This window comes from Arvicola amphibius, chromosome 14 (assembly GCF_903992535.2).
Source record: "Arvicola amphibius chromosome 14, mArvAmp1.2, whole genome shotgun sequence".
Lineage (NCBI taxonomy): Eukaryota > Metazoa > Chordata > Mammalia > Rodentia > Cricetidae > Arvicola > Arvicola amphibius.
In genome coordinates, this window is record NC_052060.1 from 6,365,382 (window position 1) to 6,387,988 (window position 22,607).

The 22,607-nt window shown below is 46.7% G+C and overlaps 1 protein-coding gene across 3 annotated transcripts in view; it reads right to left on the minus strand.

The window, feature by feature from the left end:
• Nucleotides 1-348: 348 nt before the first annotated feature.
• Prune1 (prune exopolyphosphatase 1) overlaps nt 349-22,607 on the minus strand; it is a 32,703-nt gene continuing 10,444 nt past the window's right edge. For 2 of the 3 annotated variants that reach the window (XM_038310978.1, XM_038310976.1), the window contains exons 2-8: nt 17,259-17,351; nt 14,357-14,559; nt 12,417-12,601; nt 10,825-10,983; nt 8,968-9,062; nt 4,154-4,312; nt 349-1,623 (exon numbers count right to left, since the gene is read on the minus strand). In XM_038310978.1, coding sequence (XP_038166906.1) covers nt 1,195-1,623; nt 4,154-4,312; nt 8,968-9,062; nt 10,825-10,983; nt 12,417-12,601; nt 14,357-14,559; nt 17,259-17,297 — 1,269 coding nt within the window. In that variant the 5' untranslated portion in view covers nt 17,298-17,351 and the 3' untranslated portion in view covers nt 349-1,194. Of the gene's footprint in view, nt 1,624-4,153; nt 4,313-8,967; nt 9,063-10,824; nt 10,984-12,416; nt 12,602-14,356; nt 14,560-17,258; nt 17,352-22,607 lie in introns of those variants that run through there. The other variant, XM_038310979.1, reaches the window with a different exon arrangement.

Consider the following 22,607-nt stretch of genomic DNA (forward strand, 5'->3'; position numbering starts at 1 on the left):
AATAAACACACACGATCCAGTGACCCTGAGCACTCCCAGGGAAGACGAGGAAAAATACGAAGAAGTAGAGGAGGGAGAGGATGACAGAAAGAGGGGGCAGGTCACAGGATACCAGGAACATCTACTCCTAACCCTCATTTACAGATAGGGAAATGAGACCCACAATAGTGAAATGTCTCACCAGAAGACCCACCCATGCTTTCTTTAACATGAGCAACACCAGAAAAGACAGACGAGAACCTGCCAGTGCCACTGAGGTGGGAGACATCCATGGCCCAATCAAGTTCTGCCCTCCTAGCAAAAAAAAAAAAAAAAAAAAAAAAAAAAAAAAAAAAAAAAAGCCTACAAGGTACTAACAGCCTTCCTAGGTGCTCCATGAAGCCAAGAACTTCTGATGCTCAGGGTCTCCTCAGGCTTCCTGTGACCCTGGGACAGAAGCAGGCAAAGAAATAGGAAGTCCAGCCACATGTGCAAGATGAGAGACGAGGCTGGCAGTGGTGGCACACGACTTTAATCCCAGCACTCAGGAGGCAGAGACAGACATATCTCTGTGAGTTTGAGGCCAGCCTGGTCTACAGTGAGTTCCAGTACAGGCTCCAAAGCTACAGAGAAACCCTGTCTCAAAGAAACAAAACAAAACAACAACAAAAAAAAGATGAGAGACTAGTCAGGTATGGTTATACGTGACTACAATTCCACTCAGGAGGATTAGGAGTTCAAGGCTCGCCTCAGACACATACAAAATTCAAGGCCAGTCTGGGCTATATGGGTCCCTGTCTCAAGAAGAACTTTTAAAAAATGAAACGGAGAATTCATGAAGACAAGTAGTTGGTTTCATGACAGATACTAGCTCTGCCCATGGGCCTTCTGAAGACACGGAGATGGGGTCTACATTCCTTCAGTCCTGTTCTGCTAGGACAGTGGTCATATCACACCATACCCATCAAAATTCGAACAGAAGAAAATCAGTGCAGATTAAATAATAAAATAATAAAACTTGTCTGACTGGTAGAGACCAGCTGGGACAGGCAGGAAGCCATTCTTACAGCAGCTGCTTTCTTCCCTCCCAGCTTTAGGAGAACAGTACACCAGATCCTGGAGCAACAGACACGCTTGCTGAAATGGTCAGACATCTCCAAACATGCACTTGAGGTGAGCAGCCACCTCCTCCACTCTCCGCACCCCTCCCAACAGTCATTTCTTTGATGGGGAGACTCCGGCCGACTGGGACAGCGAGATCTGGCTGCACTTCTCAAAGACAGCCTCGGCGGACAGCTTAGGCAGCCCCTGATCCAGAGGGCACTCATCCACCAAGCTGTTCATGGGCGTGGGGGGCAGCGGAGGGTCCTCGTCATCCTGACTCAGTCCAGAAATCAGGGAGTTAGCTGCCCTGTCCAGTTCCTTGTCTGCCTGCTCCCTGGACATTCCCACCACCTCAGGCTGCCCTGGAGGCATCTTCCTTGAGTCAAAGTAGGCTGAGAGGGCTTCCTGGAGCACGGGCAGAAGTTTCTTGCGAGAGACCTGGGTGTTGCCTTGAAGGTAGGCCTGGAGGTCAGGGAAGAGGCTTGGGATCGGGGTCAGCCTCAAGGCTGGGGAGGTGGACTGTTCCAGGACTCCACAGATCTGCAGGAGACAAGAACAGGGCTGATGCTAACTGTGGCACAGCAGAGATGAGGGTCCTGACAGAGGGAAAAGTATCCTGTGTATTTGCTGATACAGGGTCTCACTTTGTAGTCCTGGCTGGCCTGGAACACACACAGATCCACCCACCTCTGCCTTCTCAGTGCTGAGGTTACCTGTGTGCCAACACCCCCAACTGAGGTGCCTGGGATCAAATCCAGGGTTTCAAGAATCCAGGATTTCTCTATATAGCCCTGGCTGTCCTGGAACTCACTCTGTAGACCAGGCTGGCCTCGAACTCACAGAGATCCACCTGCCTCTGCCTCCCAAGTGCTGGGATTAATTTTTTAATTTTTTTTTTTTTTTTTTGGTTTTTCGAGACAGGGTTTCTCTGCAGCTTTAGAGCCTGTCCTGTCAAGTGCTGGGATTAAAGGTGTCCACCAACCTCCCAACTCTCCCATCCCTGGCTGAGAGGTTTTCTTGAGTGAAATCATATGGATAATGGCAGAATCTGAAACAGATCCCAGGATCCCTGTGTTTAAGATAATGCGGGCTCCATGTATAAATCCATGCTTTCTCTTTAGCCAGGACAGGACTAGCACCCACAAACAGGATGAAATGAGGGTGCGGGACAGGCCAGACATGCTGCCAGCCTGGATGTTTACAAACACTTCATTATATTGGCACAGCGACTACATTCTCTTATGGTACTGATGCGTACATAGAGTAAGTCACAGTTTATATGAAGCAAAACTGACACTGGATCTCAGGACTGTTGCCAAAAGTGGTGTTCTGAATGTCTTACCTAGGAGGGAGGGAGGAGACGGCAGAGTAGACAGTAAAAAGGATCCTATCTCCCAGCATAAAGAACACGGGTAGCTACTGTCATCAGAGTGGTGGAGAGGGGTAGGTTCCGGAAGACGGGAGGATACTTTCTTATAGCCAGAGTACCTTCCCTTAGCATGGCTGGTAAGAGTCACATGAAGACGGACTCCGCCTCAGAACGCACTTTATGTGATGGCCACGGCAGACTGTGCAGTGATGACACTTACTAGAGTCACTGATTCTAGTCCTCTGGCTTAGCTCACAGGGCAAGTGGGCAGGAACCCAAGACAGAAATCACGTCTACCTGAGTATAAAACCTACTCCTCTCCATGTGCCAGCTACCCTACACCAGGGGAGGAAACAAAAGATACGTGGCAGCAAAGGGCAGACACTCCTCTGCCGGGTGCACAGAACTTCTGGCTGGACTGTTAGCAAATTTACAGCACAGGCAACCCAGAGTCTTAGGTGATTTTACACCAGTAACCAAGGGAAAATCGAAAAGAAGGTCAGGAAAGGAGCTGCCCTGGTCTGGAGCACTTCTCTGGAGAGTGGCTCACAGCTGAAAAGACCTCCTACTGTGTGCAGGGGTGGGGCCCCCTACTCTCTCTCTCTCTCTCCCCCTCCCTCTCTTGCACACGCACGCACAAGTGTCCTACCCCTGGGCCACACCCTTCTGTCCATAAATTGTCAAGACAATGGAAAGAATTAATTTTCTCTTAGGTTTTTTGTTTGTTTTGGAGACAAGGTTTCTCTGTGTAGCTAAGGAGCTTGTTCTGGAACTCACTCTGTAGACCAGGCTGGCCTCGAACTCAGAGATCCGCCTGCCTCTTCCTCCTGAGACTGGGATTAAAGGATGTGCCGTCACCACCCGGCTTTTTTTTGTTTTTGTTTTTTTGTTGTGGTTGCTTGTTGTTGTTTTTGTTTGAGTGGTATCGGGGATCAAACCCAGTGCTTTGGCTAGGTGAGTACTCTATCACTGAGCTAAATCCTCAGCCTCTCCCTAAATTCTGGGAATACAGGCCTGGGTCAGTATGCCAAGTTAAGAGCAAATTTTTAAGTCCAGGTTGACATTTCCTTGTAACCAGAGTTTGCTTTAAACTCCTCGTGAGCAGGAATCGTCGTCTCCAGCTTTAGGAGTGCTTTTCTCAGTAACTGTATGACTACGGCTACTCCTTATAGATCACGTGGATACAAACATGCAAGGGGCCTGGGTCCACGTCTATGAGATTCTGAGTAGCTGGGCCTGGGGCTGGAGACTTCACTTGCACAATCATGAGGACAACTGGATTCCAGCATCCATGTTGGGTGGCTATGTCACTCTTGCGCCACGGGATCTAGAAACCTCTTCTAGCTTCCATGGGCATCCATGCACACACATGTGCACATGCTCACATGGACACAAACACTCAAGAGTGAATAAAAATTATGCCAGGCGGTGGTGGCGCACGCCTTTAATCCCAGCACTCGGGAGGCAGAGGCAGGCGGATCTCTGTGAGTTCGAGGCCAGCCTGATCTACAGAGTGAGTTTCAGGACAGCCAGGACTGTTTCACAGAAAAACCCTGTCTCAAAAATAAATAAATAAAATAAAATAAAACACACACCCTTCTATAGATACAGCCTGAGGCAAGGTCTCACAGCACAGAGCTATAGAACTCAAGGCACACTCTGGTCACTGACCCTCAGATTGATTGATGGAAGGAGACTTACTGTCATTCGAAGTGCCGAATGGGGACAGAAAACAGCTAATTGTCGTACTGGCTCATTGTGAGTGTTGAAAAAGATAGTCATGGCAACCAGGGCATCATAGCTGTGCTCATGGCAGAAAGCACTGAGGTCTTCCAGGAGGTCCAGCCGCTGCAGAAAGGCCTAGAAAGATGAAGACAGCATTTACCAACAACTGTTTTAAGGATTAAGCCTGAAGATAACAGAGAACAAAAGCATGAGTGGTGGCCAGATGTGCTAGGTAGAGTTTCTGCAAACTTGAAACAAGTTTGGGTCACCTGGGAAGAGAAAACCTCAAGAGAAAATGCCTCCCTTAGACCTGCCTGTAGACAAGCCTGTGGGGCATTTTCACACTAATGATTGACATGGGAAGGGCCCAGCTCACTATGGGTGGTGCCAACTCTGGGCAGGAAGGCCTGCGTTGTATAAGAAGCAGGCAGAGCAAGCCATGAAGAGCAAGCCAGTTCTGTCTCCAGGATCCTGCCCTGGTTTCCCTTCAGGATGGTGAACCATCCTTGGCTCACTGTTTGCTAATCTATATCACCCAAATATTTTTCTTTTTTTTTTTAAATATTTATTTATTTATTATGTACACAATATTCTGTCTGTGTGTATGCCTGCAGGCCAGAAGAGGGCACCATACCCCATTACGGATGGTTGCCAGCCACCATGTGGTTGCTGGGAATTGAACTCAGGACCTTTGGAAGAGCAGGCAATGCTCTTAACCTCTAAGCCATCTCTCCAGCCCCCTACCCAAATATTTTTCATGCAGCGTTTTCTCTAATACAAATTCTCTAATACATAATATTTCAAATCAGGGCCTTTCTCAATTCTTGGCCTTTTTTCAGTTAATGTCTGTGTGTGATATATGTACATGTACACGAGTGTATATGTGTGCGTGCAGAGACCAGAGGAGGACATCAGGTATGCTGCTTTATCGCTTTTGCCGTATTCCTGTCTCTTACTGAAGCTGGAGCCAGGCTGCTGACCAGTAAGCCCCAGTGAGCCTCTGTCTCCTCCCTGCGCGACACTGGAGTTGCCGGTGCCCATGTGCCCATGCCCAGCTTTTGTGTGTCCTGGGAATCCGAGCTGGCGACTGAGCCCGATGAGCTCAGAGCCATCGCTGCAGCCCCTATTCCATGGTTTCTTAAACTGTGTGTGCGATCCACATGGGACCTCATACCTGAAATAAATGAATGGGGGTGTGAAAAGTTTATTAAATTTCAGTGGTAGTGCATTTGCCCAGCATGCCCTCAGCACTGAAAAACAACCAACCTATGAGATTACTGTATAACAGGAACTGTAGTACTTTTTGTTTAATTTATTTATGCGTTTAGCCTGGTTGTATGTACTTGTACTATGTGTGTACTTGGTAGTGTCCACAGAGGTCAGAAGAGAATTCCATGGAACTGATTCCATGGAACTGTAATTTTTTTTTTAAATTTATGTGCCTTGGTGCTTTGCCTGAATGTGTGTCTGTGTGAGGGCATCAGATCTTGGAGTCACAGACAGGTGTGAGCTGCCATGTGGGTACTGGGATTTGAACCCAGGTCCACTGGAAGAGCAGTCAGTGATCTTAACCAGTGATCCATCTCTCCAGCTCCAGAAACTGGAATTATAGATGGTTGTGAGCCTCCAAGTGCATGCTGGGAACCAAACTCAGGTCCTCTACAAAGAAACAAGTTCTCTTAAGTACTGAGCCCTCTCTCCAGCCCTTGATTGTTGTTGTTACTGTTTTCAAATATTTATTTGATTTTTAAGTACAAATGTGTATGTGCACATGAATGCTGATGCCCTTGGAGACCAGAACCATCAGGGCTGGAATGAGGTAAGGCCAGAGTAAAGGCCAGAGGTCAGATAAAGGCACAGGGAAACCTTTAGATTGTGAATGAAACACAGTGAAAAATAATAAATCAAGGAGGGACTGGATATGATCTCATTTATTATTTTATCTATTTAGTTATTTAAGATAAGGTCTCACTTCGTAACCCTGTTGGCCTGTTTCCCAAGCACTGGGATTAAAAACACTTGCTACCATACCTGGTGTCCCAGTTAGGGTTACTATCCCTGTAAGGAAACATGATCAAAAGTGGCTCAAGGAAGAAAGGGTTTATTTGGCTTATATTTCCACATCTTAGTCCATCGCTGAAGGAAGTCAGGACAGGAACTAAAATGGGACAGGAACCTGGAGGCAGGAGCTGATGCAGAGGCCATGGAGGGTTGCTGCTTACTGGCTTGTTCCACATGGTTTGTTCAGTCTGCTTTCTTATAGAACCCAGGACTAACAGACCAATCAATCCCACATTGACCACTAATTAAGAAAATACCATATGGTCTTGCCTACAGCTCGATCTTATGGGGATGTTTTGTCAGCTGGGGTTCCCATCTCCCAAATGATTCTAGCTTGTATCAAGTTGACATAAAACTAGCCAAAACACCTAGCCTGAGATATATATTCTCAGGCTATATATACATACATTCTAAAATAAAAAAATTATGTGTATATAAGTGTGTCTATGTGAGAGAAGATACTTACAGAGGACAGAGAGCACAGGAGTCTCTAGAACTGAAATTATAAGTAGTTATAAACTGCCTGACATGGACTAAACCTTGGTCCTTTATAAGAGCAGTGATCACTCTTAGTTATTGAGGATCATTCTACAGTTGGCTATGGTAGCTCAAGACTGTACTCCTAGTTCTTAGAAGCAGGGATGATGTGTGATGTCCTTCTGTATATGTGTTGCTTTTATTGGTTGATGAATAAAGCTGTTTCAGCGAATGGCTTAGCAGAGTAAAGCCAGATGGGAAATCCAAACAGAGATATAGAGATAGTAGGCAGAGTCAAACAGATGCCAGCTAGCCACCAAGGAAAGAGAACATAGAAAATGAGCTAACGCCACATGGCAATATATAGACTAACCGAAATAGGTTAATTTAAGATAGAAGAGCTAGCTAGGAATATGCCAGAGCTGCTGGTCAAACAGTATTGTAATTAATTTTTTTTAATATTAAGGATCATTGCCCCACAGCATTAAATGATTTATTTTTATTTCCTGTGCAATAGTGTTTTGCTTGGAAGTATGTCATGTTCAAGAGTGTTGGGTCCCCTAGAACTGGAGGTGCAGAGAGTTGTAAGCTGCCATGTGGGTACTAGGAATTGAACCCAGGTCATTCTGGAAGAGCATCTGGTGTTCTTAACCACTCTCTCCAGCCCATAAAGGGAATTTTTTTTTTTTGAGACAGGGTTTCTCTGTATCTTTGGAGCCTGTCATGGAACTAGCTGTTATAGACCAGGCTGGCCTCAAACTCACAAAGATCCGCCTGCCTCTGCCTCCCGAGTGCTGGGATAAAGGCGTGCGCCACCACCACCCGGCAACAGTGTTGTAATTAATACAGTTTATGTGTGATTGTTTGGGTCTGGGTGGTAGGCAAAATGTAATTGCAGTCTCCATTTACAAATGGTGCTCAACGTGGGGCCATTTTATATATGTAATTTTACTATGTTAAAGTTAAAGCCTTCCTTTTTAATTGGACAGAAAAGGGGAGATAATGTGAAATATCCTTCTGCATTTGTGCTGCTCTTATTGGTTGATGAATAAAGCTGTTTTGGCCACTGGCTTAACAGAGTAAAGTCAGGTGGGAAATCCAAACAGAGCTATATAGAGACAGTAGGCAGAGCCAACGAGACGCCATGTAGCTATAGAAGGAGAAAGACGCCAAACTTTACCGTAGGTAAACCACAGCCTCATGGTGACACACAGATTAACAGAAATGGGTTAATTTAAGATATAAGAGTTAGCTAGGAATATGCCCGAGCCGTTTCTGTCTACATAGGGGCAGGAAGCTTGTTTTGAATTCAAGACCAGTCTAGACTACACAGTCCCATGCCGGCCTATCTTGAAAAACCACACGAACAGCCAAAGAGATGGCTCAGTGGGTAAAGGCACTTGCTGCCAATCTAAGTTCAACCCCCGGAATCTACATAGTAGAAGCAAAGAGCTGACTATTGCTTGTTGTCCTCTGGCCTTCGTAAGTGTGCTACAGGACACACACTCTCACAAACGCCAATAATACTGTTTTGTTTTGAGAGTCTCACTCTGTAGCCCCACCTGGCTCGAAACTCAGAGATCTGCCTACCTCTGAGATTCCAGAGCACAGAGACTAAAGGCATGTGCCACCATGCCTGGCATAAATGTAATTTTAAAAATATTTTGAAAGGGCTGGAGAAATGGCTCAGCTGTTAATGGCATATGTGTATATATATATATATATATATATATATATATATATATATATATTTACGTTTTAGATTACTTTATGTGTATGAGTGGTGTTTTGCCTACATTATATAAGTGTACTGTGTGTGTGTGTCTGGGGCCCATAGACGTCTGAAGAGAGCACGAGAGTCCCCGGAAATAAAGTTACAAATCCCTGTAAACCACTATGTGGGTGCTGAGAACTGAACTCAGGTCCTCTGTACAAGTGAATAATGCTTTTAACCACTGAACCAACTCTCTAGCCCTGTTAAAATATTTTTTTTAAAAAATACATATATACAAAACCACTGATTATATGGAAAATGATTTGTAGGGATGCAAAACTGAGGTGGGCGCAGAGAAGCTGGTACCCAGGCTATTACAGCAGCACAGTGAGGGGTGATGGGCTGCAGAGAATCCCAGAGGACACTGAGACAAGTGGAGAGGTACCAAGGTAGCCCACAGTGGGCAGGAATGAAGGGCAAAGTCTTGTGGATGAAAAAAGATGTTCCCTTCACGTTCACACCGGCAGCTGGCTCTTACCTCCAAATCCATGTAGATTGCGCTGATGGCCACCTTGGTGCCTTGTCTGTAGATGGTCTTCTGGTCTTTTCTGAGCATCTGCTCAGTGGTCAGTCCTAGAAAACAGACAGGAAATTAGGAGTCAGAGAAGGGACTAACACCTAACACCATAAAGGGGAAGACGAGGAAAATGGGAAAGTAGCTTGCCCTAGGGCCAATGAACAGAAGCAATAAGTGAAGATGTAATTATAGAGGGGATCACTTGACTAATCAGGTCACAGGCTGGAGAGATGGCTCAGCAGTTAAGAGCACTATGTGCTCTTCCAGAGGGCCAGGGTTCAATTCCCAGCACCCACATGGCAGTTCAAAACTGAGTAACTGTAATTCCAGGGGATTTGATGCCCCCGTCTATCTTCTGAGGGCATCAGACATGTGCGTCGTACACAGACACAAATGCAGGCAAAACACCCGTAAATTAACAAATAAAAAAATCTAAAAGATGGTAACAATCAGGTCAGAAGAGTTGAATGGTCACCTTTAGAGTAAAGGCACTTTGCAGAAGGGTCAAAGAAGAGGCAGTTTACTGGGTGTGGTATGCACACTGTTATCCCAGGGCTATGGAGGAAAAGGCAGGGTGATCACGAGTTTGAGACGAGCCAGGTCTATACCGTGAGTTTCCGGTTAGCTAGGGCTACACCGTGAGACCACCTCATTAAAACAAACACAACATCTCAAAAAAGCAAACGAAAAACCAGACCAGCACAACAGGCTTCACCTCTTCCCCAGCTCCCTCCCATCCCATCACTCTCTATTGATCGGTTTTGCTGGGGCCACACCTGGGCCCTTGTGCATGCTGGGCAGGGCCTGCTCTTCGGCTACGTTCTTGGCCCTGGGTTTTCTTCCTTTCTGTGTTCTTTTAACTTCCTAAAAGTACGTGTCACATTTCTGCTTCCTTTTTTTTTTGCCTTTCTTATGCCAACAGGTAGATTATGGGAGTTCTTGGTTCTCTTTGTCCTTTGGACATACACTGAACTGCTTTCTTCTCTCTCCAGTCACACGGCTCCTGCTGATAGTTCTCCCCATATATGTTATTGATGGCCTACATTCTCAGGTTAGACTGGGACCCTACGGCTTTTTACTCTTTGAGAATTTCATATAATACGTTGCTCATAGTTACCCTCCCAGTATCCCCAGGCCCACCTGCCTTCCTGACCACCCACTTCCTTCTTTTCCCTTTTCACATCCATCAAGTCCCATTTGGGCTATGCATATAGCCTTGGGACTAAATTTATTTATTTATTTGTCTGTTCGTTTATTTATTTGTAATTTTTTGAGACATAGTTTTCTGTGTGTAGCCCTGGCTGTCCTGAAACTTACTCTGTAGACCAGGCTGACCTTGAACTCACAGAGATCCACCTGCCTCTGTCTCTTAAGTGATGGGATTAAAGGTGTGCACCTGCCACTTCTCAGCTAGTCTTAGATTGTTTTTAAATCCCTTTTATTTTATTTTTTTTCAAGACAGGGTTTTTCTATGTAGCTTTCACTTTTTGCGGTAGGGTCTCCTTATATGAACCACGCTGTCCTTCAACTCATCAAGTAGTGCAGGCTGCCCTGAACATTCTGTCTTCCCACCTTGGCTTTGCCAATGCTGGGAGAATAGCGTGGGCTACCACCCCCAGCTCCCCATCCCCAGCTCTCCACCCCCAGCTCTTCTCATCTCTTCCAAACTCAGGACGGAATGACCTAGCAGATAACTGATCGTTCATGAGCACCATGGATGCCCCTTGCAGAGCAAACCATTTTAACGTCCTGACACCTTTCCAGATGCAATGTTCAAAGCTTGCCCACTGACTTCCTCAGGTGGGAAATCCATCATACCCGAGACGTCAAACTTTGCCTTTTGCAGAGAATCAAAGATGTCCTTTCTCTGGGGAAGATCTGGGAAGAGGGCCTCCAGCTTTTCTACGTATTCGCTGTCCTTTGGGGTTGCCTTTCCAACTTTGGCATCCATGTTGACACAGTCCAGAATGATGGTGCCTATGAAGGGACATGGAAGAACAGGAGTCCTGTGAATGAGCCCTCCGCTCATAACTGCTGGCACACACATAATTCCGAACCCAATGAACACAGTCTAGAGAGTACAGCCAGGGCAAACCATGAGAACAAACAATACACGTGGACTGACCATGTCCTAAGTGTGAACTCACAAAGTAAACCACAAAGAAGAGCATGGGAAGGTGGACAAGAAGCCTTAGCTTGGAGAGACACTCAGCATGAAGAGCACTGGTTCCTCTTACAGAGGACCCAGGCTTGAGTCCTGGAACCAACATGGCAGTTGACAACGGACACTCCAGTCTCAGGAGCTCTGAAGCCCTCTTCTGGCCACCTTAGGCACCAGGCATGTACATTATGCAGATATATATGCAGACAAAACACACAAACATATAAAAGGAAATAAATAAAATAAAAAGAAGCCTGGGCATCCTGGGCCTTGTGGATTCACAACCTCAGGGGAATCCAGCTCCTCAGTAAGCCAAATTCCATCACAGAATTTTTTTTACATTTTTTTATTTATTCTTTGAAAATTTTCATATTCTTTTCCCTTCCCCAGCTCTGCTTCCACCTCCCTACCCACCCAACTGCATGTTCTTTCTTTCTCTCAAATAAGCAGATAGGGGCTGGAGAGACAGATGGCTCATGTAAGAACATTGGCTGCTCTTCCAGAGGACACAAGTTCAATTCCCAGCACCCATATGGCAGTTCACAACAATGACACTCTTCTGGTGTCTGAGGGTACCAGACATACATGTAGTGCACAGACATACATGCAGGCAAAACACACGTCCACGTGAAAATTTAAAAAAAAATTCTTTAAAAAGACAAAAATACAAAAGCAAAACCCCCGAAGAGTGTTTGATAATACCTAAAGTCACTCCACATTAGAACAGATTCCCCTCTCTTAGTAGCTATGAATTTCAAATAGCTTCTTGGCTACAGATGAAGCTTTGTGCCTACTTCCCTCTGTGTTTGGATTTTGTCTTCCACCACAGATACCATGGCTATTACCACTGGAAGAGATTGCCTCGGGCAATCTAATTATTCTCAGCACATACACAGCCCGTGGAAAAATGAGAGGAAAAACGTGAGGAGAGCTGCTCAGACATACAACCACTTCCTGGTGGGACTGCCGGCTGAGCCTGTTTCCTGTTTCGCTGGTGAGTCCTCCTTCCATTAGACAGAGATGCCAGAGGGAACTGCCAAGGTCAGCTGCCCTGTGCTTCCAACACAAATCCCCAGGCAGTGAGAAAAATGCCCAACTACTGCGAGTGAACCCTCACCCTCTGTGATGAGGGATGGCTTCTAGGGCACATAGTTGCAAGCAAGGCTGCAAGCGGCTAGACTTTCATGCTCCCTGTGTGGGAAGGGAGCAAAGGAACCAATCAGGTCCTAACCCAAAACTGATTCCTTACCGTGCAGTAGGGAGGCAGTTTGTCTGTCCAAGATCTCTGGCGCCCCCTGGAGGATTCTCTCTGCCACCAGGGTAGCACAGGACCCCACCAGCTCAACTGAAACATGACAGGGAGGACAGTATTTCTGCTCAATTGGTCGATGGTCCAGCACCTCTGCTACCGCCTCCTCCAGAGCCGCGTCACTTCTGGGGAGGGCGGTGGTTAACAGAAAACAGGAAGAGAGAGAAACGTAAGAGCACTCCAGATGCCAGAACCAGTCTCCACCGCAAAGAAAAGTGTGGGAAACGCATAGAGGTCACTTCTACCCCCACCTCACTCTTCTCTACTCTCTTTAATGTGGTATCTGAGATGGCATTTAAACAGCATCTAACAAACCCTGTGAAGCGTCTGCTATGAATGTCTATATTGTTATTGTCCTTTAGGTTGCCGTTCCAATTGAGTGTCCACTCTGATTCTCAGTAGAGAACCTTCTGTTGACAATCAAATACCAAAGGTTAGGGCTTTACCAATGCCTTCCTTCCCACCCCTGTGCTACACCCTCAGGAGCCCCTAGACTGTTTCGGCTCTTCACCAGGGCTCATTAAACCTTCAAACGTTTCCTGAATGATCACTTACTAAAAAACAAAAACAAAACAACAACAAAAAACTTTATTCTGTTAGGATCTGGAATAATATAATCCACAAGCTTTCTGCTACCTAAAAGTAAAGTCTACACTCTCAAAAGACCCTATACGGCCTCCATGATCCGCCCCGCACACCTCGGTCACATAAATTCATGGCTTACCTCTCCCACACATTTAATGTCAGCTGCACAAAACAAGTCCTAGTTCCCCAACTCAGTGTGCAATTTCATGCCTGCCTGGCTTCGCTTCCATTAATTCCTCTCAGCCACCTTCCCACCAAGGGGACAAACACCAAGTTCTCTTTGTAGACTAGGCTCAAGGGCCAACCCCCCGACGGACTGAGGCCCTCAGTTTCCCGCCAGTGCGATGAGATGAGCCCTTGTGTAGTCCAACAAATCCCGGCATCCTCAGCGTGAGAGTCAGCACTTCCCTCCAGCACCCACTGCCATGATCTGCTTGCTTACTGCCCTCTTCCGGACGGAAAGATTCATGAAAGCAGCCACACCTTCATCCACTTCAGAAAAAGGTTTCACTGAATAAACTCACGGATGCCCTCAGGGACCCACCGCTCCTTGCTATGACCACAGTGTGCTCAAGGGAAAACCATGCATTTTTAAGAATAGCAAATTCCATGCTCATGTTGTTTTCTGGCAGCGTTTTCTAGTCCTAAGTTAGAAGTGGAATTATTATAGATGTACACATTTGTTGAACAGACTGACTGATATTTCTAGAATCTACTAGAACATAGTATTCCTGTGTTTCAAAACAGCAAAAGGTTCTAACATTAAAGGCAGATTTAAGGTATTTTGAATGATTAGTTTGAACTCACTAGGTATTTTTATTTCTTTATATCATAAACATCACATAACTAGAGAAATGACACTATTTTAATAGGTTTTTCATATTGGATATGACCCATTAATTATAGTTAGCTTCTGAGGCAGGTGGATTTCTGAGGCCAGACTGGAATACACAATGATTTCCAGGCCAGTCAATGTTGGACAAAACAAACAAACAAAAAAATCACACAAAAACAACAAAAATTAGCCTCTGAGACACCAGAAGGTGAACCCCCTTCCTTCTGCGTCAGCCAGAGTCTAAAATGCAGGATGAGCACCCACTTACTTGACTCCGTCCCCACCACTCCGCCCACTAACTTGACTCGACCTCCGCCACTCCGCCCACTTACTTGACTCCGCCTCCGCCACTCCGCCCACTTACTTGACTCCGCCTCCACCACTACGCCCACTTACTTGACCCCGCCTCCACCACTACGCCCACTTACTTGACTCCGCCTCCAACACTCCGCCCACTTACTTGGGTAAGACGTGATGGTCAACAAGGATGAGGGTGAGCTGGCCAGCCTGGTGCAGCGCGTGGAGGTCGATCTCATCCCTGAAAACCAGCGCAGACTCTGGAATCTGAACCTTCTGGAGGAAGAAGACATTGTCCCCGCGTAGAGGAAGCTCAGCACGGTTTATGTTTAACACTGGTATAAAGATCTCTCCTGCCCCAGCCGTCTAGTAAGGAATTGAAAAGGACATCAGAAAGTTTTGGAAACAGCAAGGAAGAGTAAGTAGCAAGATTGGGCTTTGGGTTTACTCACTAACACACATATGTAAAAAACAGTCCAAAGCATACATGACCTGGGGTAACTTACCACCACACACTTATTAAATAAATAAATGTTTACAAAAATTTTTATTTGAGACAGGGTTTCTCTGTGTAGCCCTGGCTGTCCTCCTGGAACTCACTCTGTAGACCAGGCTGGCCTCGAACTCACAGAGATCCGCCTTTCTCTGCCGTCTAGAGCTGGGGTTAAAGGCGTGAACTACTGCCACCCAGCAACTGCCACCTTTGTACCAATTACCAAATCTATAAAAATAAAAGGATGACTTTTCTTTTAAACTGGAGAATCAAGCCCAGAGCTTGACATTGGGAGCACACATTCTATGACTGAGCTGTACCCTGCTGTTCTGAGAGGATGGTTCTTGTCCTCCTTAGCAATAGCACGGAAATCAACAAGTTGACTTATGGGAAAGACCTGGGTATAGACTTCATGGTACAGGGAAGAGATTATCAGCCCTCCCTTAAGAGTTAACCTGAGGGGCTGGAGAGATGGCTCAGAGGTTACGAGCACTGGTTGGTCTCCAAAAGGACCCAGATTCCATTCCCAGCACCCACAGGGCAGTTCACAACCATCTATACCTCCAGTTCCAGGGGATCCGATGCCCTCTTCTGGATTCTGGGGGCACCTGGCATACACATAGTGCAGAGACATACAGGCAGGCAAAACATCCATACACATAAAATAATAGTTTTTAATTGACCTGAACTTGGACGGATGTAGTTCAGTTGATATAGTACTTACCTGGTGTGCAAGAGGCCTAGGAATTCCCAACACTGCATAAACAGTATGGTGTACACAGGAGGTAGAGGCAGAATTAAAAATTCCATATTAGCTGGGAGGTGGTGGTGAATGCCTTAAATCCTAGTGTTCGGTTGGCAGAGGCAGGTGGATCTCTGAGTTCAAGGCCAGCCTGGTCTATAAAGCAAGTTGGGGCAGTCAGGCTGTAACAGAAAAACCTTGTCACAAAAACAAACAAAAAAACAAATTCAGCTGCCTTGTGAGTTCAAGGTCAATGTGGAATAAATAAAAGCCTGTCTCAAGAAAAAAAAAGCAAGGAAGCTAATCTGGGAAGACAACTACTAGATCATTGAGATCCATAAGGAACTCAGTAATAAGCTAAATATAATTTTATGGTTTTGCAAACCCCTTGGCGTGGTTTGAATGAGAATTACTCATTCACTCATGTTTGAACGCTGAGTCATCAAGGAAGTGTTACTACTCGGGAGGCATTACGTGTGGCCTTACAGAAGGAAGTGTGTCACTGGTGGTGGGCTTTGGGGCTTCAGGGCCAAGGCAGGCCCAGTGGCACTCTCTCTTCTTGCTGCCTGCGGATGTGGACGTAGAACTCAGCTCCTCTCCAGTACCATGTCCATCTGCATGCTGCCTGCCATGGTGACAATGGACTAAATCTCTGAAACTGTAAGCCAGCTCCAATTAAATGCTTTCTTTTATAAGAGTTCCCGGAGTCATAGTGGCTCTTCACAGCAATAGAAAGACATTCCTCCAAACAGATTTATACATTCAGATACTAACACAGTACTCGACAAGGGATCTTGATTTATCTTGTGCTGTGTACAGGTATGGGTGTATGTGTACCTGCCTAAGCATGTATAGAGGCCAGGGGACAATCTCAGGTGTCATTCCTAAGGCACCAGAATTGCCACCAGACAGGATGACAATTCTCTCACTTGCCCAAAACTCAAAAGGTAGGCTAAGTGGTGGCCACTGAGCCCCAGGGATTTTCCTGCCTGCACCCTAGCGCTGGGATGAGCAGGGAGTGCCACCATGCCCGACCTTCTCCTGTGGGTTCTGGGGACAGTGCTGGGATGAGCAGGGAGTGCCACCATGCCCGACCTTCTCCTGTGGGTTCTGGGGACAGTGCTGGGATGAGCAGGGAGTGCCACCATGCCCGACCTTTTCCTTTGGGTTCTGGGGATCCAACTCGGGCCTTCACGCTTGCACAGCAAGACAGCAAGACCGCTGCTGACTGAGCTACCCCAACCCCTCTCCAACTTTATTTTCTTTTTTATGGATTTATTTTATGCTTGAGTATCTGACCTGGGTGCTCTATGCGTACCACATGTGTGCTTGGTGCCTGTGAAGGTCAGAAGAGGGCACTGGATCCCCTGGAACTGGAGTTATAAATGGTTGGGACCATACAGGTGCTGGAGAACTGAGCTCTGCTCCTCCCAGCCATGTCTCTAGTCCTTTCTTTTTCCTTTTTTAAAATGAAATAGGCTAGTCCTTATCCTCTTGTCTCCCGCTTCCAAGGCCTTACACATCTGAGCCATCACACCTAGTTGAGGCTTAACTTCAATTTAGCCAATGCTAAAATTTTTCTGTGTGTGTGTTTTTTTTTTTTTTTTCCGAGACAGGGTTTCTCTGTGTAACAGTCCTGGCTGTCCTGGAACTCACTCTGTAGACCGGGCTGGCTTTGAACTCACAGAGATCCGCCTACCTCTACCTGCGCATTGGGATTAAAGGTGTGCGTCACCACTGCCTGGCACTAACGCTAACTAGAAATAAAAGGTAGAGCTGGGTCTTGAACCCAAATCTTTTCCCTCTAAGGGACTGTTTCTTGGTACTCACCTTTGTTAGGTAAAAGGCCAGGGCGAGAGCAGACACCATGGAGTCCACGTCACAGGCTTCATTTCCCAGCACAACACGGAGAGGCCTGGACTCCTGGAGGGGAAAGAGGAATTCATGAAGCCGTGTATTTTCCTGTTACCTCCCACGCATGTGGGGCCTCACGGACATCTTCTCTCCAACTTTCAGGACATGGTACTGCCATGGGATCAGCAGAGAGGGCCCACATGGCTTCGCTAGTCTTTATGCAGTTATACACATCCAGTTGGCAGAAAGACGCTTGTTCCTCTCCGCCAACCTTGTCCCTGCGTGTTAACTCTCAGAACACTAAACAATTACCTGATTGCTTACGCTTCTTTGGGCTCTCACTGTAGTCAGAGACAGAATGTTCTGGTAATGGACAGTCATACCATGCCCTCAAGGATATCAGGGCTGGTTTGCCTCTCATTGCCCCTATTTTCAAAATAAGACAATAACTTGCTGGAGAGATGGCTCAGTGGTTAAAAGCATTGCCTGCTCCTCCAAAGGTCCTGAGTTCAATTCCCAACAACCACATGGTGGCTCATAACCATCTGTAATGAGGTCTGGTGCTCTCTTCCGGCCTTCAGACATACACACAGACAGAAAAAAAAGACAATAACTTTTACATTTCTACACTAAAGAAATAAGCAAAGAGGCTCTGGATATAAAGATGAAAATAAAATCTAGAGTCAGCAAGAGGTTCAGTGGAGAAGGTGTTTGCTTGGTGACCTGAGTTGGGCTCTGGGGATCCACACGGTGGGAGGAGAAAACCAGCGCTGGAAAGCTGTTCTCCAAATGCCACACCATGTGGTCCAGGGAATGGAACTCACGGGCTGGAGGCAAGCACCGTCAGCCGCTGAGCTGCCTTGCCAGCCCCTCATCACTCCGTACGCTGACTACAGAAGTAAAGACAGAACCCACAGTAAAAAGGGGCCATGCAGAGGTCAGGGGGCAACCTCAGATGTTGGTCCTCTCCTTACTCCTCTTGAGAGGGAGGGTCTCTTGCTCACTACTACAGGTCCACACATCTCCAGGGGCTCTCCTGTCCCTGGTACCCATCTGGCTTTGCTGTAAGTGCACTAAGATGACAGATTCACGATGTGACATCGGGCTTTACATGTGTTCTGGGGTCTGAACTTCTGCCCTCACACTCTTGTTCACAGCCATTGTACTAGCGCGTTGTATGTCAATTTGACACAAACTACAGTCATTGAAGAGGAGCGAGCCTTGACTAACTTGATTGGCTATTGATATAGGAGGGCAAAGCCCATTGTGGGTGGTGCCATCTCTGGGTTGGTAGTCCTGGGTTCTATAAGAAAGCAGACTAAGCAAGCCATGAGGAGCTAACCAGTAAGTGACACCACTCCATGGCCTCTGCGCCAGCTCCTGCCCAGTTAGAATTCCTGTCCTGACTTTCTTCAGTGCGGAACAGTGCTGTGGAAGCATGAGCCAAGTAAACCCTCTCCTCCCCACGTTGCTTTGGTCATGGTGCTTCTTCTTTTTTATTTATTTTTTTTTTTTTTTTGGTTTTTCGAGACAGGGTTTCTCTGCGGCTTTGGAGCCTGTCCTGGAACTAGCTCTTGTAGACCAGGCTAGCCTCGAACTCACAGAGATCCACCTGCCTCTGCCTCCCAAGTGCTGGGATTAAAGGCGCGCGCCACCACCGCCCGGCTGGTCCTGGTGTTTCATCATAGCAATAGTAATGCTAACTAGACAGATGTCTCCTCAGCCAGGAACTTGTGTTTTGTTTTGAGACAGGGTCTCACTATGGAGCCCTAGCTGGACTTGAACTCATACATCTTCCAGTGCTGGGATTAAAGGTATGTGCCTCCATGTGTGGCACGGAACTTTGAAAAGTCTACCTGCTAGCCAGGTGGTGGCGGTGTACACCTTTAATCCCAGCACTCAGGAGGCAGAGGCAGGCGGATCTCTGTGAGTTTGAGGCCAACCTGGTCTATAGAGCGAGTTCCAGGACAGCCAGGGCTGTTACAGAGAGAAACCCTGTCTGGGGGAAAAGAAAGAAGAAAGAAAAAAAAAGAAAAGACAAGTCCAGGTGCTGATAATGCAGACAGAGAGAGAGAGAGAGAGAGAGCTGATCACATATAGACGACAGTATCTACAATAGCAGGCAGGCTGGTTTGTTTTGTTTTTATTTAAACATTTGAGGGTGCCCCACATTATTCTAATACTTTTACACCAATTAACTGATCATTTAGTCTCTATAACAGCCAAAGGAGGCGTGCACACACTTGAAGCATTATCAAGCTGGGTGTAATGGCACATACTTGTAATCTCAGCATTTGGGAAGCAGAGGCAGGAAAATCGGGAGTTTGGTCCAGCCTCAGTTAAATAGCAAGTTTCAGCCAGTCCAGGCTATTTGAGTCCCTGTCTATAAAGAAAATAATTATTATAACCTCATATTTGGGTGCTGGGGATTATAGCTATGGAACTACACACACTGGACCAGCACCCTGCTACTAATATATAGCACAGATGGCGACTCCTTCCACCGTGTGGAGTCCAGGCGCCAAATCAGGTCATCAGGCTTGACTAAGATCAAACATGGCCTACCAGGCACTGTTAACTGGAGCTGGGGAAGCCTTTGCTGTAGGGGCTGTCCAGCCCAGTAGAGAACTTTGACAGCATCTCTGGCCTCCACCCGGGAGGCACAGATAGCAGCGCAGTCATAGTAATCAAAACCTGGCTCCACACTTGATAAACTGCCCCAGCCGAGGACTACTAGGCTCCAAGTAGGAGCCACAAGGTAGAAAGCCACCGTGCTTCTTGTCAGGAAATGTGCTAGGCAGAGTTTAGTAAACTAGTAAGACTCAGACATAGTGAGAGGCAGCTATCAAGTAATGAGACTTTAGAGAAAATTGGGGGAACCTACAATGACCCTGCTTAGATATGCAACCCTCCTCCCTCTACCAGACAGGTCAGACTAGGGGGATACTCGGCCATAGACAACTTTGGTCTTTTTAAAGATTTATTTATTTTACATGTATGGGGGTTTTGCCTGACTATGTACATGAACCATGTGTGTGCCTGATGCCTGCAGAGACTTGAGGAGTCCATAGGAACCTCTGTAACTGGAGTGACAGATGGTTGTGCGCCGCCAGGTGGGTACTGAGAGCCAAACCCAAGTCCTCTACAAGAGTAGCCAACGCTCATAAGACGGAGCCTTCTCTCCAGACCTCATGTGCAGCTAGGAAAGAGGATGCTGCTTTGGTTCTCTGATGCTGGGAACCGAACCTTGGCGTAGATGGAGCTTTCCTGTAGCGCAGCCGCTCTCAAATGGTCATCAGAAGTTTAATGTTAATTACAAATGCTCAGTTGAGAGTTCAGGCTTGTTACTACCTAACTCTGACATTTAAATTAGATATTTCTTATCTAATCTGTGTCACGTGACTCATGGCTTCTTAACTCATTTTCTACACGTCCTGCTTCCTCGGCGGATGGCTGATGTCTCTCCCTACTCCACCCTTCTTCATCCTGGTATCCTGTTTGATTGCCCCCCCAACTTTGCCCCACCTTGCTATAGTATAGGTTAATCAGATTCTTCATTAACCAATGAGAGTAATACATATTCAGTGTCCAGAGGGTTGTTCCACGGCACCTCAGGATTCGTGCATGCTAGGTGAGCGCTCTGGCACTGAGCTCTAAGTTATATTTCCGTCCCGCATAAAGGCTTCTTTTTGCAATCCACTCTCCTCCCCGTTTCTTTTTTTTAAAATATTTATTTATTTATTTATTTATTCATTCATTTATTTATTATACAATATTCTGTCTGTGTGTATGTCTGCAGGCCAGAAGAGGGCACCAGACGTCATTACAGATGGTTATGAGCCATCATGTGGTTGCCGGAATTGAACTCAGGACCTTTGGAAGAGCAGGCAATGCTCTTAACCACTGAGCCATCTCTCCAGCCCTCTTCCCCATTTCTTATTTGTACCACAAGAGAAACAAAAAGTTTGTCAGGCCTTTGAGGCAAACATATAGGATGTTGCTCTCAAGGTCTGGCATGCCCATTTCTGTAGGCCTACTTCAAGAGTACGGAACCCTTGGGCCAGAGAAATGCCTTAACATGTGAAGGCCCCTGCGGCCAAGTGCAAAACCCTGAGTTCAATCTCCAGGTCTCATATGGTGGAAGAACTTGTCCTCTGACTTACTATGTGTGCCACGGTACACACACACAAAATTAATCTTTTTTTTTTTTTGAAGTATGGACCCCTTGTCTGGTGTGGTTATTTATACCTGTGATCCCAGCACCAAGGACGCTGAGACCAGCCTAGACTACAGGGAGTTAGAGGCCAGTCTAAACTGCATAGCAAAACCCTGCTTCAGGAAACAAACCATGAGCTGATGTAGTGGTGCACACCTGAGACCTCACCTCACTCTACTGGGGATGGGGACGGGGGACACAGAAAAGGGGGGACCAGTAATGGTGCACGCACGCCTGCAACCTCACTCTACTCGGGATGGGGACGGGGGGGGGGGGGTGGACACAGAAAAGAGGGGGACCAGAAGTGGTGCACGCCTGCAACCTCACTCCACTTGGGATGGGGACGGGGGACCAGAAGTCTTGCTTGCGTTGTGAGCTTGAGGCCAGCCTGTGTTATGTGAGCCAAAGGAACAATCAAACAGCAACAAAACACACCAGGCCAACCTGGTCTACACAGTGACCTGTAGCCTGGCCTACAGTGAGACCCTGTTTTGAAGTGGGAAAAAAAAAAAAACAAAAAGCAGGAGTGTGAGATGGTAAATGTTTGAATGACAGATACGTCAGCGGCCTGACTGGATGGCCGCGCACCATGTTTGTGTGCATGTGAATGATAGATACGCCAACCAGCCTGACTGGACGGCCGGGCGCACCGTGTTTGTGTGTGCAATGTGGGCCCAGTCATATCAAAAGCACCATGAAAGGGCTAGGCTTTCACAACTTTTTCTGTTTTAAATCATTTTTGGAGATTTATTTTTATTTTTTGTGTTTGGGTATTTTGCTTGCATGTTTGTCTGTGTAACACGTGTATGCACTGCCCACAGAGACCAAAGAGTATCTCTCTGACCTGCAGCTACAGACAAGAAAAAGCCCCTCAGTCTGTAGATACCAAGAATCACCCTGAAGGCTGTGGACCAAAGAGACAGGAAAACTCTAGTGCTAAGTGGCTCGGAGCAGTCTGACTCACGGCAGCAGGAAGGGGGTTGTAAACATGAAAGGCCATGCGCCCCACCTGGAGGGAGGCGTAAGAGGTCGGGGAAAGGCTGAGTAAGGAGCTCTAGGAACTGGAACAAGGCAGCCGAACCACAGCCAGTCGGGTGCCCAGCGCGGAA